General features: G+C 56.2%; 3 protein-coding genes across 7 annotated transcripts; 1 reads left to right on the forward strand and 2 right to left on the reverse strand.

Moving 5' to 3' along the window:
• Positions 1-84: 84 nt before the first annotated feature.
• Positions 85-2,324, reverse strand: Ndufaf3 (NADH:ubiquinone oxidoreductase complex assembly factor 3). Its single transcript, XM_059268696.1, has 5 exons — positions 1,114-2,324; positions 807-1,002; positions 591-657; positions 418-518; positions 85-337 (listed from the first exon to the last, which is right to left on the reverse strand). Exons 1-5 carry the CDS (start codon positions 1,188-1,190, stop codon positions 221-223), a joined length of 558 nt encoding a protein of 185 aa, XP_059124679.1. The 5' UTR covers positions 1,191-2,324; the 3' UTR covers positions 85-220.
• On the forward strand, positions 1,790-7,066 carry Dalrd3 (DALR anticodon binding domain containing 3). Of its 4 annotated transcripts, none has more exons than XM_059268685.1 (12): positions 1,790-2,475; positions 2,770-2,897; positions 4,433-4,728; positions 4,830-5,083; positions 5,159-5,238; positions 5,315-5,443; positions 5,720-5,793; positions 5,891-5,952; positions 6,060-6,142; positions 6,227-6,403; positions 6,479-6,589; positions 6,680-7,066. In XM_059268685.1, exons 2-12 carry the CDS (start codon positions 2,892-2,894, stop codon positions 6,893-6,895), a joined length of 1,488 nt encoding a protein of 495 aa, XP_059124668.1. In that variant the 5' UTR covers positions 1,790-2,475; positions 2,770-2,891; the 3' UTR covers positions 6,896-7,066. The 4 variants fall into 4 exon arrangements, with proteins under 4 accessions (XP_059124668.1, XP_059124667.1, XP_059124664.1 ...); XM_059268682.1 differs by lacking the exons at positions 1,790-2,475; positions 2,770-2,897 and adding an exon at positions 4,163-4,355 and having other exon boundaries at positions 6,680-6,748; positions 6,844-7,066; XM_059268684.1 differs by lacking the exon at positions 1,790-2,475 and having other exon boundaries at positions 2,641-2,897.
• Positions 6,600-13,044, reverse strand: Wdr6 (WD repeat domain 6). 2 transcript variants are annotated; one of them, XM_059268673.1, is made up of 6 exons: positions 12,833-13,044; positions 8,392-10,873; positions 8,190-8,279; positions 7,991-8,107; positions 7,786-7,904; positions 6,600-7,709 (listed from the first exon to the last, which is right to left on the reverse strand). In XM_059268673.1, exons 1-6 carry the CDS (start codon positions 12,930-12,932, stop codon positions 7,246-7,248), a joined length of 3,372 nt encoding a protein of 1,123 aa, XP_059124656.1. In that variant the 5' UTR covers positions 12,933-13,044; the 3' UTR covers positions 6,600-7,245. The 2 variants fall into 2 exon arrangements, with proteins under 2 accessions (XP_059124656.1, XP_059124657.1); XM_059268674.1 differs by lacking the exon at positions 12,833-13,044 and adding an exon at positions 12,007-12,787.
• Positions 13,045-13,091: the final 47 nt, after the last annotated feature.

Consider the following 13,091-nt stretch of genomic DNA (forward strand, 5'->3'; position numbering starts at 1 on the left):
CAGAGAATCCTACACTGTCTGAAGATGAGTAACCCTTAAATTTCCAACCCCCCAGTCAGCAACCACACCCAGTAACACAACTGATACTTGTACATAGAAGTATGAGTTATTATCCTGGGTAAGCATGGCAAGTGTTGAAAGTACCAAGAGGGTTAGGAAGACAATGGGAGTCCCTGCACTTGGCAAGGTGCCAGTGCCCTCCTTGACTGTTCCTGGTGTTTCATTCTGCAGAATGACCCAAAGAAGTGAGTGTAGTCTCTCCAGGAGGGGGAATGAGGGCGGCTCCTGTCACTCGACCTTCATGGCACAGGAAGTTGAAAGTGGCACAAGCATTGGGCTGCAATGAAAACATCAGAATTAGCATGCCTGGGCTAAGTAGGGCTGAACTAGGTGGGATTTCTATGTCTGAAGACCTACCGTATCCTGCACCTCCACAGCGATGCCCCGTTGCCTCATGGACTGTAGTACTTCGGAGTGCAGCCGCTCAGTCTTGTTTCCAGTGCCCACCACAACAATCTCTAAGGAAGAGGGGACCAAGTGTTGAGGGTTTGAGATAGCCTTAGGACCCAGATCTACCCACGCCCCCATACCTATTCTAGGCTCCAGCATCCAGAAAAGGGAGAAGCTTTCTTCAGTGATATCCTGATGAGATCCCACCTGTATGGGAGCAGAGGCCATTCAACACATCAAATCTACACAGCCTTTACCCACAGCGATACTAAAGAGGCAACAAAATAAAGCTAAATTTGCTAGGAGGGAATAGTTTTTGGATCTCGACTTCAATTTCACTACAGGGTAGGGCTCACATTCCACTGGACCACCGTCTGTGGGAGCAGCGCGCACGGGCCAAGCACGCGGTTTCCGTTGATCGTGAAGCCTCTGCTATTGTAGCCGTCAATGTACACGGCCTGAGGGAACTCGTTCTGCAGCAGAGAGATGCGAGTCCGCTGGTACAGCTCATCATCCGCGGGAGAGAGCCGGTGGCCCCGCCGCGGGGTCCTCCTGCGGAGTAGAGTCAGGGGCTGGCGGCTAGGCCGTACTACTCTGCGGACCGAAAGGCCTGGGGCCCGGTGGGCAGGGCGGGGCGGGGCGGGGCGGGGCGGGGGAGCTCACCGCAGCAGATCCACGCGCCCACAGAGCCGCGCAGGTTGCGCTCGCGACAGGCAGCGAAGGCCAAGAGCGGCGGCCATGGCTGCACGGCGGGTTAGACACAGGGGCGAAGGGGTGATGGGACCGCAATGTTGTCTGTCTCCGCGCGGCCACAGCGCCCCCTGCGTCCCGGAGGGCACCGCGCAACTGGCCCGGCGCAGAGGGCGCTGACATCTGTCTCAGTAGACTCCGTCCCCCGGCGCGGTTCTTGTGTCAGGACCTGTTGCCCGCCCCGCCCCAGGCAGGCCTCCCGACTGTCCCTAAGGAGGGGGACACCTGCTAGCACGGGTGCCCTCAGGGTATTGTTTTAGGCCACAGCTGGGGCCTGTTCCTCGGGTTCTCAGCCATTATTCAGGGCTCCCGGGGACCGGGGCGGGGCAGCTGCGCACCTGGCCCTGTTATGAACACCTGGCCAAGGTGTGGTGCCAGCCTCCAGGCCCCTAATCCCAGGCTTTGGGGAGCCGGGCTCCGTGGGCGGGGCCCATGGCTAAGGTTTCCGCAGCGAGTCTCGAAATCGCTGCCCTCCCCAACCGTCACCCGTGCGACCGTTGGCGGCGGCGCGGCGCTCCAGGAGAGGCGTGGCCGGGCGTGGATTGGCTTCCCGGGAGCGCGAGGGGGTGTGGCCAGATGGTTTCTCCTTAAAATGGCTCCAAGTCTTCGGACAGCTAGAGCCAGCGGAAGGGCACGCCGCAGCTGTGCCGGAGTAGCTGTTCGGGTGGGACTGGCTGGGCCGAACCGGAGCAGACGTGAAGTAGACAGCGCCTGGAGCATCACTCTGTCCACGCGCGCTCTGCGTGCGCGGACCGAGCGTCTCCCTCCCCCTGTCCTGAGCCGAGTCTAGGGCCTACTGGCACAAGAGTCGCTGGCGGCGCGCGGCTTGGGCATCTCTGCACACCGGTTCTGTCCTGGTCTCAGGGGAACTTTGTCGCGTTTTCCATCCGCTGGACTAGACGGGTGGGATGCTCGACACCATCGGGGCTTGGCTATGGGGTTCTTGCAGGGCCGGTTGCAATGCGTTCTGGGGGAGGCTGTCGTGCCGCTGCTATGTGGGCCGGTTTGGCCCCTGGCACTTCGTGAGCTGGCAGCGTCACCGGACAAAGAGCCCCGAGCCTTGGGGTGTCCCAGAAGTCGACGCGTGGGTTTACTTCCCCTCGGGTCCCACGGGATCGCTTCCCTCTTGGCGGATTCCGAAGCCCGCCCAGTCACCGTACCAGTGGCTCCTGCTGCTTGGGACTCACAGGGCTAATCCTGCCCTTCTGATCTAATCCGGATCGGGACCTGGTCCCGGGGGAGGCCCCCACCTTCTCCTATTGTTCTGGGGCCCAGGTGAGCGCCTCATTCTCACTAGACTGGATTACACCACCTGCTTGTCTGCCCACTGGAGAGGGATGGGCGGGTTCCGGTTTGGCCCCAGGGCGAGTGACCTGGGGGCAGGAGCCCTCCTCCAACGGCTGGACAGCGGGCAACGGAATCCCAAAAGCAGCTGTTGTCTCCAGAGCATTCCAGCTGCGCTTGGATTTCGTTCCCTGCTCTCCTGCCTGAGCAGCGCCCTGGCCCAGATGAGGTGGTCTCTACCCTTAGAAACACTCTGGGTGGGCCATTCTGATCTCCGTCTCTCAGGTGCACCCTCAGGCTGATGGTGGCAGGCAGAGACGACGGAAAGCGCTCAGGCTGATGGCCCTCTCTGGAATCCCCGGAGAACTCTGACGAGGGAGGTCCTGGGTCCTCTCTGTAGGGCCGCAATGGCGGTGAGTCCCACAGGGCCGCCCAGCCCGCAGCTCGCTAAAGATAGCTCTTCACTTCCTGGGGAAAAACCACCCCAACCGTCTTCATGGAGGGAGAGAAGTAGCTGAAATCACCAACTTGCCGGTGGGTCTCAGCCCGGCTAGCAGCTTACCTACAGCATGGAAAGTGCTTTGGAATGACACGATCACTCCCGTTGAGTGGGCACCCAAGAAGCCATCGGGAATGTCGTGTCCGCCCAGTGCTCTTTCGGCACCTCCCAAGCAGGGCCTCAGAGCCCTGGCCCAGAGAGGAGCCTTACCAGACTTTTCTTATCCATAGAGTTCACTCTTCTCCGGAGCAAAGTTCACTAGTTGGATTCATTCCTTACTAGGGGAAGTGGAGGAGATTTAAGTTACACTGAAAGGAAAGCGTTTGGACAGAAGAAAGCTTTCCCGCAGTGTGCTCCACCTGAGGTCTCTGATTAGTTGGGTCTTCTCATGATCACATTTAATTGTCTCAAATTGGCCAGTTATTTAAAAAAAGATCAAAGTGCCGGTAACACCTGGTCAAAGGAAAAACATTAAAGGTTGGTAATTCTGGAAATTATGATAATTCCTCAGGTATCAAGAGGTGCAATTTTTATCAGATTGGACTTTTATTGGGAATAAAGACGTCCCATACCACAAACGAGGAAAGTGAAGCAAATGATCGGAAACAACTCGTTTGGGTTTTTTTGCTTGCTTTTTAAGTAGGCAGTAAACTGTCTTTAATGAAAGATGGGCGTGGTGGTGCACGATTTTAATTCCAGCACTTGGGAGGCAGAGGCAGGCAGATCTCTGAGTTCCAGTCCAGCCTGGTCTACAAAGTGAGTTCCTGGACAGCCAAGGCTGTTACACAGAGAAACCCTGTCTCGAAAAACCAAATAAATAAAGCGTCTTTAATGATACAGCCTTATTCCATTAACAATTTGTCTGACATTTTAATCTTGTTTGAATGGGGCAAAAAATGAAACATCACATAAGCACAAAGATGTGAAACTTTGATGACAAAGACCCACTACCAAAAAAATGCAGGATGAAAAAAAAACCTAGGCGCAAAAATGACCCCGAGATTTTGGGTCTAGGGCTCACAAATGCAGGAAGGGCCTTCGGGAGGGAACACTGGAAGCGGCGGGTCGAAAGTAAGCTCACTCGGCACGATCCAGTGCTCTGGTCCACTCAGGAGGGTCCACCGCCGGATCCCCGCCCCAGCCAGACGGACCTCCCGGAAGCTCTACAGATAATTTGCTTCCTGTTCCGCTCACTCTTCCGGTCGCCATGGCGACAGGGCGCCTTGGGGTGGGGGAGACGCTGGAGGCCCTTAACGCCGCTGTGGGGCCGGGTAGCCCGGTGTGGTTCAAGGAGACGCACGCCCGGCACCTGCGTGTCCGAGACTTCTTGGCGCCGCGAAGTGCGCTACAGGCGCGCTTCAGGGACGGGCAGGTGGGTGCGAGCTGGGCGGGGATCTCCAGCCCGTTTCAGGCCAACTACGGTCTACTTACACACCCATCTGCCCGCAGGTGCCCGAGTGCGTGTTCCGTGCGGTCACCTGCCTGCAGGGTCCGGGGGTGGCCCCTGTACTGCGCTGCGCGCCAACACCCGCGGGTTTATCGCTCCAACTACAGCGGCCCGTGGTCTTCGAGCGTGTCCTCGGTGCCCCGACCTCCTATGCTATTCCCGCCAAGCCTGCCTCTCCAGGCCCACAAATTGTTCTGCATTGCCCCGCACTGCGCTGCAACCCGGACACACTCCGCCTGAGCCAGCTGCGTGCAGTGCTCGTGGCCGATCACCTAGCGCGGACGCTACGCGCTCATGGGTAAGCGCCTGCTCCAGTCTGCAGGGACAAAAGACTGAACCTTTGGGGACAGACCAGGGGAGCCTGGTTCGCAGGCTGAGACAACCACTCTTGCTTTGTAGAGTATGTGTGTGCTCGGTGCCCTCGGTGCGGGATCCGCACATGGCAACTTTCCTGCAGAAACTTCGGGTAGACTGGCCTGCTGCCTCGAAGAGCACCTCGACTGAAGCCCTGAGGACCTGTGTGCTTGCAGAACTTAATTCTGTTTCTGAGGAGGAGACACTGCCACCTGGCGTCCTAGGCCGACTGTGTCTGAAGGAACTAGTAGAACAGAAACATGCAGCTGGCTATGACCCCAGCATAGACAACTGTTTGGGTAGGACAGAAGCCAAAACAGGGATGGGGGATCTCTGCACTGCTGAGCACTTCATCACCTCTCTGTTTTCTGTAGTGACGGAGGATCTGCTCTCTGTGCTGTCTGAGCTGCAGGAGGCTGTGCGCCATTGGCCAGAGGGCAGCTACCCAGGCCTGGTTAGTGGCTCCAGTCTTGACCTCTGCCCGAATTGGTTTTCTGCATCTTTGTAGTAACTGTCCTATCTCTACTCAGGATGAGGATCCAGACTCTGGTGTCAATGGCTGCATGGTTGTGCACGTGGTAAGCTGTGAGGAAGCCTTCCAGCAACAAAAGTTGGATCTGCTTTGGCAAAAGTTGGATGACCAGGCTCCTGACAAGCAGGTTGGTTATCAAAGGTAAACCACCTTAAAGGTTTTCAGAAGGCCCTTGAAAACCCAAAGGGCCTGTTAGACCATGGGTTCAGACTGACATGACCTTAGGGACCTGTGCAGCAGGTGCAGAAGTCCTGTGATGGTGGACTGTGTCTTGAGGGCCTAGGCTTGAGGTATTAAGACTGGTGGTTACAGATTGGGAGAACCAAGATAGAGAAGTAGATGGAGGTTCCTTGGAGGCTGGAGGGTAGTGCCAACTGGACTGAGACCTTGCTCTCTTTCACAGAAGCACCTGGTCTGTGGCCCAGTGAAAGTAGCTGGTGTATCTGGCACTCTGATGACTGCCCCTGAGTACTACAAGTGAGTGAGCTGGCAGGCACACCGACCCAAAGCCAGGGGCAGCTGAGATGTGGGTCAGGGCTTCACTGGGACCTTGCTCACTGGCTTTCTTTTCTAGGTTCAGATATGCTCAGGTGTGTAAGGCCTCAGCACTGAAGCATGGTGGGGACCTGGCACAAGGTATACCTGGGAGACCCTGGTTGTGCCCTGGAGTACAAGCAGGTCATCCACACCTGTACTTGTTCCTTGTCTGCAGACACTGACCAATCTGTATCTCTCACCCCCAGATCCAGCCTGGACCGAGACCTTTGATGTCCTCTCTGTGGCCACCATCAAATTTGAGATGCTAAGCACAGCTCCACAGAACCAAGTAAGCCTGGGTGCTTCACAGTACTAAGACTGAGGAGGAAGGTATAGTGTCCATGCCCTCTACAGCTGGATTCCCATTCCCTAGCTCCTCCTGGCCGACAGCACCATCTCCACAAAGGGTACAAAAAGTGGCACTTTTGTCATGTACAACTGTGCCCGCCTTGCCACACTTTTCGAGGGTTACCAACATGGCATGGAACAAGGTCTGTATCCCACTTTCCCACCTGTGAGCAGTCTGGATTTCTCACTGCTCCATGATGAGGTGAGTGTTCCTCCTGAGAGATGGCCACAAGCAGAAGGCTTGGACTGGTATTCCTAGCACCCTTGTCTCCCACAGGGTGAGTGGCTGCTGCTTTTCAACAGTGTTCTTCCCTTCCTGGACCTGCTGAGCCAGACTGTGAGCCTGGCCAGCACCCCAGGGCTCCACGTCCCCGTCCGCACAGAGATGGTGAGGCACAGACACTACACACTATTCTTTATTCTGGATTGGCACACAAGAACAAAGACAACAGCCCAGTGATTCAACCTCTGTCTCTAGGTGTGCAAGTTCCTAGTGCAGCTCAGCATGGATTTCAGCTCATACTATAACCGAGTACACATTCTAGGGGTAAGCATACAGCAAAAGAGCGTCTGTTGGGAATGTAGGGTGCACACGGTAAAGACAGGAAAACAAGAGGATGAGCCTGCTTCCTTTTCTTTCAGGAACCTCGGCCACACCTCTTTGGTCAGATGTTTGCCCGCCTACAGCTTCTGAGAGCAGTACGTGAGGTCTTCCACACAGGCTTGGCTATGCTGGGCCTCCCTCCGCTAAGCCACATCTAAGGGCCCAAAGGCTGGGAATGTTTACAAAGTCATCAACTGGGAAAAAGACAAAACTTCACAGATGCTGGGCACTTAAAGCCAAAATAAATACAGTTCATCCCAATAGAGAGAGTGAGGCATATTCTTGGCCCACCTATGTGGCACCCTACTGGAGTACTCCAAGCTAAGAACCCATGGTACTGCCTCACCTCGGAGCACACTGAGCATGAGCAGAGACAGCAGATCCCTGCTCCACTGTCTACAGGCAGGCCCCATGCTCAGTTCTCCAGCAACTGAGGTAACTCAGTCATACCAGTTATAAACCTCAAGTCCCTGACCCCCAAGAGCACAGCGATGGCCAAACTCAGGGCTCACAGGCCAGCAGTCCATGTCAGCCACATCTGGTACGTGGTACACAGTGCTGTTCATGAAGGTGGGCTCACCATGCCCCAGACGCCAGAAGGTCAGCCGTTGGTCTATAGAGGCTGAGACCATGAGGCTGGGACTTAGGATCTTGAGGCCTGTCACGTGGGCAGCGTGTGCACAGGGGACAGAATATTCCTCTAGGACAGACAGCTGGGGCACCAGCTCAGCCTCCCCATCAGCCTCTTTCAGCTCTGGCATCTTCACAGCAAGGGTAAAGACATGGAGGGACCCATCCTCACTGCCACTGGCCACAAGATGGTGGCCCTCAGGGGTAGGCAGGGTGTGCAGGCTGTTGACACCACAGCTATGGGCCTGGACGGTCAAGCAGGGAGTGCCCAGCTCTGGAGGAAGAGAGTGGCTATTAGGGTCCTGCTTTCAACTTGTGTGAGAGGTGGTAAGGGAGGTCACGGTACTTACGATAGGGAAGCCCAGGGTGTGCTGGGGACTCCAGGGTAGTGGAGCCACGGTCCATCGCAGTGGTAAGATCCCAGAAGGCCAGGCTGCCGTCTGTAGCTGCACTACACAGGATCAGCCTCCTGGAAGCAGAAGGCATCCCAATCAATGAAAGGGGTGGAAGACAACAGGAGCCCCTACCCAAGCCATACAGGGCTGCCTCTCTCACCGCCGCTGGTTAGGTGCCTCATGAGTGAAGGAATGGACTTTGAGAACACACCGCTTATGGTGGAAAGTCTCAGCAAGGAGATGCAGAATTCGCCCAGAGTCCTGCAAGAGAAAAAGCCTGGGGGCGGAGAGGCATCTCAGAACCCATCCTGGAGAACTCAGACCCTTTGTCTCTTCATCCACTGGCCCTAAGTGCTCACCTTACTGCTCCATCACTACAGGCTGCAGCCACAAGGGGTCCAAAGCCAGGCTTATCCGAGTCAAACTCACAAATAGCAAGAGACATGTACCTGCAGGGAAAACACAGCTGTCGGGTACAGTCTGCAAGCCAGGAGACTACACCTGCCTGTAGTTTCCTTACAATGATCCCACTTCATGTCCATCACAGGGAGTGCATATTACCTGGTCTCAGGGTCCACCTTGACCATCCGGTGCCGGTTACGATGCCGGTCCCAGTACTCATCGAGCCGGTGGGATGAAAGGTGCATGACGTGGCAGGCAAGGCGGCTTGGGGTGCTGGGGTCAGGAGTGACCATGATGCTGAAGCAGTGCATCTCAGCTCGACCCCCTGCAGATACTACTTGAGCAGTGAGACCTGGTCGAGAATCCTGTGGGCCACCTGGAGTGCCAATGCCCCACACTGCCAGAGCACGCACCGAAGAGATATGGTTACAAACAGCTGTGAGTGCATGGGCTGAGCCTGTGGTTGTGGGAAGCGCTAGGACACAGACAGTAGTGTCCTCGCTGCATGTGATCACGATGTCAATCAGACCAGGCCCCTCACTGCCAGGCTCCAGGTAGTCAGGATGCTCCAAGCTGGGTACCTCAAATTCAGGGCCCAGGGTTACAGTCCCTACGCGCCTTACACATGTGATTTCACGGCCATGCAGACCCTCTCGGAGAATCACATTTGGACGAATGCAGCCACCTAGAGCCCGATAGAGCATGACATCACCATCCTTAAGGTAGGCAAAGGCCATGGCTGCCTCAGTATCAGAAAAGGCCCAGGAGCGGTGCCCTCCACCGCAGTTGACGATATGCAGCTTCTCATGGGACCGGGGGCTCCACACTATAAATTCATTGGCATGGAAGCCCAAGATGACCATGCTTCCATCAGGCACCATGCGAAGCCCAGCTATCCAGTTCATGCCACGACAGGACTTCTGCCTTAGGACTGGCTGGAGCTGGCCGCCATGTACGAAGAGCTGGTAGTAGGTGCCATCACGCCCTGTGCTGTATACATAGCCACCATGACAGGTAACTGAGGTCACTCCCTGTCTCCCATGCAGAGAATGGAGGGAAGATACTGGGCGTAATCCTGTTGCAACCTTCTCAGACCCACCACCGCTACCACCAGCTCCAGGTGCCTCAGCTTCAGTGATAGCCTTGCCTCCACCCCCAGGATTTTTAAATAGACTTGGTCTGGCAGGGAACAGCATCACAGAGCCACGGCGGTCCCCACAGACCAGGAAGTCACCTGGGGGCAGGAAGGCACTACATGTGTGCCATCTCTGCTTGCTTGGGGGAAGCAGGTACCGGCAACGTTCCTTGACAAAGATGGCCTTGCCAGTAGGTGCAGCTGAGATCTCCAAGCAAACTACTACCCCACCAGGGCCTGATGCCAGCAACAGAAGCTCCTCATAGCCACGGAGGGCCCAACTCAGGCTGTGGACCTTCCCCTGGAACAGGTTCTGGTCCACAGCAGCAGTGGGAGTGTTGATAGGGACAACCTTGACAAGACCCTCCCCATTGGCCAAGGCACAGAGTCCAAAGCCCTCAGGCCCTGGAGCTGCTTCCAGCAGACAGTAAGATGTAAATCGGTTGTCCTCCAGCAGCTGCTCCCAGCATTTGACCTCAACGTCGTAGAGGTAGAGGGCCCCTGCATCAGTCACTGCCAGTACTCTCCAAGAACCAGCCAGAGTCACAGCCTTGAGGGCACCTGGCCGGCTAGGGGACTTGAAGCACAGAGCTGAGACGCCCAAGCCTGGATACCCACGACCTACCAGATGCCAGAGCCGAATGCCTGAGTCGTCACCCCCAGTGATCACCCAGGCTTGCCTCTCATGAGCTGCTATGGCTCGGATCCCGCGGCCCTGGTGGCCCCGAAAGGCTTGAAGGATCTCACCTTCATGGCTCCAAACCAAGCAGACACAGTCCTCTCCTGCACTAATAAGATAATTCTCTAAGAGCCTCACCTGCCACACACGGGCACTATGTCCAAAGCAGTGACCAATATTCTGCACCCGACCCCCAGGCACCCGGAGGTCGCCCACCTTCCAGATGCGGACACTTCGATCTTCTGAGGCAGTTGCCAGCAGGCCCTTGCTTTCGAGGTATGACATGCTGAAGATGACACCCACGTGTCCACTAACCCGCCGGTCAGGTGCCACAGGTTTGTTGTCTGTTAAAGCCGTGGCTGGATACCAGACCAGGAGCTGGTTGGAAACCGCACCTGCCACTATGGTCAGTTCCTTCCAGGTGTCTCCAATCAGGCAGGCTGAGGAGAGGGTGCACCTGTCTGTGCAGGGTACATCCTGCAGCATGCACCCAGTCACAGGGTCATACAGCACCACTGAGTTGTGGCCCAAGGCCAAGGCCACATTGCCCTCCAGCCAGCGAACATCCCAGATCCAGTCGGACATGTTCCACAGGCCAGAGCGCCAGAGCTCTCGAAGATGGCTTGGACCCCAGCTAATTTTCACAATTCTGAGTCCCTTACTCCCAAACACAGCTATCATGGCCTCAGAGTCAACGTCTCCTTTGGGCTCTGGTCGCACTCGGAACCCATGGATAAGATAGTGGCCAAGCAGGTTCTGTACTCGCTTCAGCATCCGGAGATGCCCACCGAAGTCCAAGTTGTACACCAGTAAATCAGGCCCCTCACCTAGACAGAGTAAAGCGCCACATCAGAACCACTCACCTAACGCCATGATGCATGAAGAGATGGGAGCAGAACACTTGTTGGCATATAACATATCAGGACACAAAATCCCACTAAAGCTACAAGTCCTTCCCTCAGCTTCAGCCAGACTGCTACTGCAAATGTGTGTGCCTCTCAGTCGCTCGTTTTTGTGGTGAGCTTCTCCCATACAGCCCACGCTGGCTTTGAATGCAAAATTCTCTTGCCTCCGCCTCCCAACTGCTGGGATTACAGCAGTGTACCATTGTGCCTGGCTAGCAATCACCCTTAATGTATATTCACTAGGAATTCCCCTGGTGCACACTTCAGATGGGAAGCCCTCCTCGGCTCTAGTCCCCAGATTCCCAGCTTCATCTGTCTCTACATACATCCTTCCTGATTCTCCCTCCTTCAGGGAAAAGGTTGTGTCAACCTTCCCACCCTTTAGGCCTATAACCAGCACCCTCCCTCCTTAGTCTACAGCCCTGTGCATATTCAGAGGCAATGGTGGGGTGGGAGGTGGGGGGCAGAAGCAGCCCACATTTTGCAGGCAGGGGGCTAGGCTTGTCTGGCCTCACCACTGGACAGCTGTGAACCCTTGTATGAGACTGAGGCTTAGAAGGCCTAAACAGCACCAGACAGCAACAACAAAGAACCCCTGGAAGGTAGGGATATGAGCTACAGTTAGCAAGTCCCTAGATGGCTCAGCAGTTAAGAGTACTGACTGCTTTTCCAGAGGACCCAGGTTCAATTCCCAGGACCCATATGGCAGCTCACAACTGTCTGCAACCCCATGATTTGACAGAGTTAAACCTAGACAGCATATTCTGGGTTGTCTGTGTCCCTAAATTATGCTCAGAGGCTTGTCCAGTGCCTCCCTCCATACAAACTCACACATTTCCTGGGCAGTCTCATACCCCATACATGTGGGTAGAACCCACAGACCCACATCAACACAGACATTTCCAGAACTGGACTCTCCGGCTTCCTTTTAGTCATCCTGCTGTTCCCCCATTATCTCACCCCCCCCCAAATCATTTCAATTCTTCATCCCAGTAACTCTTCCCAGCCACTGCCCATCCCCACCCCGAGCCCACTCCTCTCTTAATGTTCCATACCTTCTCTTTCTTCAGATCCTCGAGTTCACTTCCACAAGAGTTTGCTGGCCCCACCCCATGAGGTTAGTTCACTGGAGCAACCCAATATTTGCACACACACCCCTATCAACTCTAGATGATACCCTTGCCACATAGACATATACAAAACCCTGTAGGGGCTAATGATGGCTGAACCAAGGCCTAATAGTCAGCGCTAGGGACCCTTATAAAACCTACCACCACCATCACCAGTGGCTAGGGCTTCGTATTAGGCCTTTACACCAGACTCCGGGGCATGTGACTACTGACCCAGTCGGCCCTGAGCCCCAACCACCTCAGGAGGGCCCTCAGTCCCGGCCTCTCCCAATACGGCTCTTCTCAGCGAAGTCTCGGATGGCGATCACACCCTCTTCAGGCCCCTCATCTTTGGGGGCGGAGCCTCACCCTCCCCAGAGGCACAACTCCTACCACGCCCCCTGGGGCTGTCCATTCTTTACCTCCCCACTGGTTTTGATCATCTGAGTCCATTTAGGGGTGCACACGCCCTTCCCCCAACATGGAACGACTGCACCCCACACACACCTTGCCGCATCTCCGCCCACCCTCCCCACACTGGCTGCAATTTATGAAGAGCTGCGGCGGCTACGACAGACTTTGTCTCTCGGGCCCCGCCCTCCCCGGGCTGACCCTGTGTTCCCGCCACCCTGGAACCGGCCTTATCCCACGGCCAGTCCCCAGCCCACTGCCCATCCTCCTCCCTGGGGCATCCCTTTGTCCCGAGGCGACCGGCCCAGGGGACCGGCTAGTTCTTCGCCCGCGAGCAAGACTAGAGCCGACCAAGCCTCACCCGCTAGCAGCCGGTCCCCAACGCACTCCAGGCCCGTGACCGGGAGGAGTATGAGCTCCGAGGTCGCCCGCGGCCAGACGAGGTCCCCGAGAGCGTCCATGACGTTCCTTCCTCAAGCTGCCGCAGCTGCCACAGCCAAGAAGAGAGCTGCGTTCTCGCGAGAAGCCGCCGACCGAAGAGCCGCGCTGCGGAGCTCCTGAGCCCCTAGCTACAGGTAGCAGAGCCCCGGCGCTCGGCCGCGGACGGCCAATGACGACCG

Source organism: Peromyscus eremicus, chromosome 7, assembly GCF_949786415.1.
Source record: "Peromyscus eremicus chromosome 7, PerEre_H2_v1, whole genome shotgun sequence".
NCBI classification, from domain to species: Eukaryota; Metazoa; Chordata; class Mammalia; order Rodentia; family Cricetidae; genus Peromyscus; species Peromyscus eremicus.

Excerpts from the sequence above, each read along its gene's own strand:
- Ndufaf3 (XM_059268696.1), bottom strand. The coding sequence starts at position 1,190 with ATGGCCGCCGCTCTTGGCCTTCGCTGCCTGTCGCGAGCGCAACCTGCG. Across the intron at positions 519-590 it reads GATGCTGGAGCCTAGAATAG|AGATTGTTGTGGTGGGCACT; the intron begins GTATGGGGGCGT and ends CCTCTTCCTTAG. Across the intron at positions 338-417 it reads CTGTGGAGGTGCAGGATACG|CCCAATGCTTGTGCCACTTT; the intron begins GTAGGTCTTCAG and ends TTTTCATTGCAG.
- Dalrd3 (XM_059268681.1), top strand. The coding sequence starts at position 4,191 with ATGGCGACAGGGCGCCTTGGGGTGGGGGAGACGCTGGAGGCCCTTAAC. Across the intron at positions 6,143-6,226 it reads GCACAGCTCCACAGAACCAA|CTCCTCCTGGCCGACAGCAC; the intron begins GTAAGCCTGGGT and ends CCCATTCCCTAG. Across the intron at positions 6,404-6,478 it reads TCTCACTGCTCCATGATGAG|GGTGAGTGGCTGCTGCTTTT; the intron begins GTGAGTGTTCCT and ends TGTCTCCCACAG.
- Wdr6 (XM_059268673.1), bottom strand. The coding sequence starts at position 12,932 with ATGGACGCTCTCGGGGACCTCGTCTGGCCGCGGGCGACCTCGGAGCTC. Across the intron at positions 10,874-12,832 it reads TGGGGACCGGCTGCTAGCGG|GTGAGGGGCCTGATTTACTG; the intron begins GTGAGGCTTGGT and ends TACTCTGTCTAG. Across the intron at positions 8,108-8,189 it reads TGTAGTGATGGAGCAGTAAG|GCTTTTTCTCTTGCAGGACT; the intron begins GTGAGCACTTAG and ends CTCCGCCCCCAG.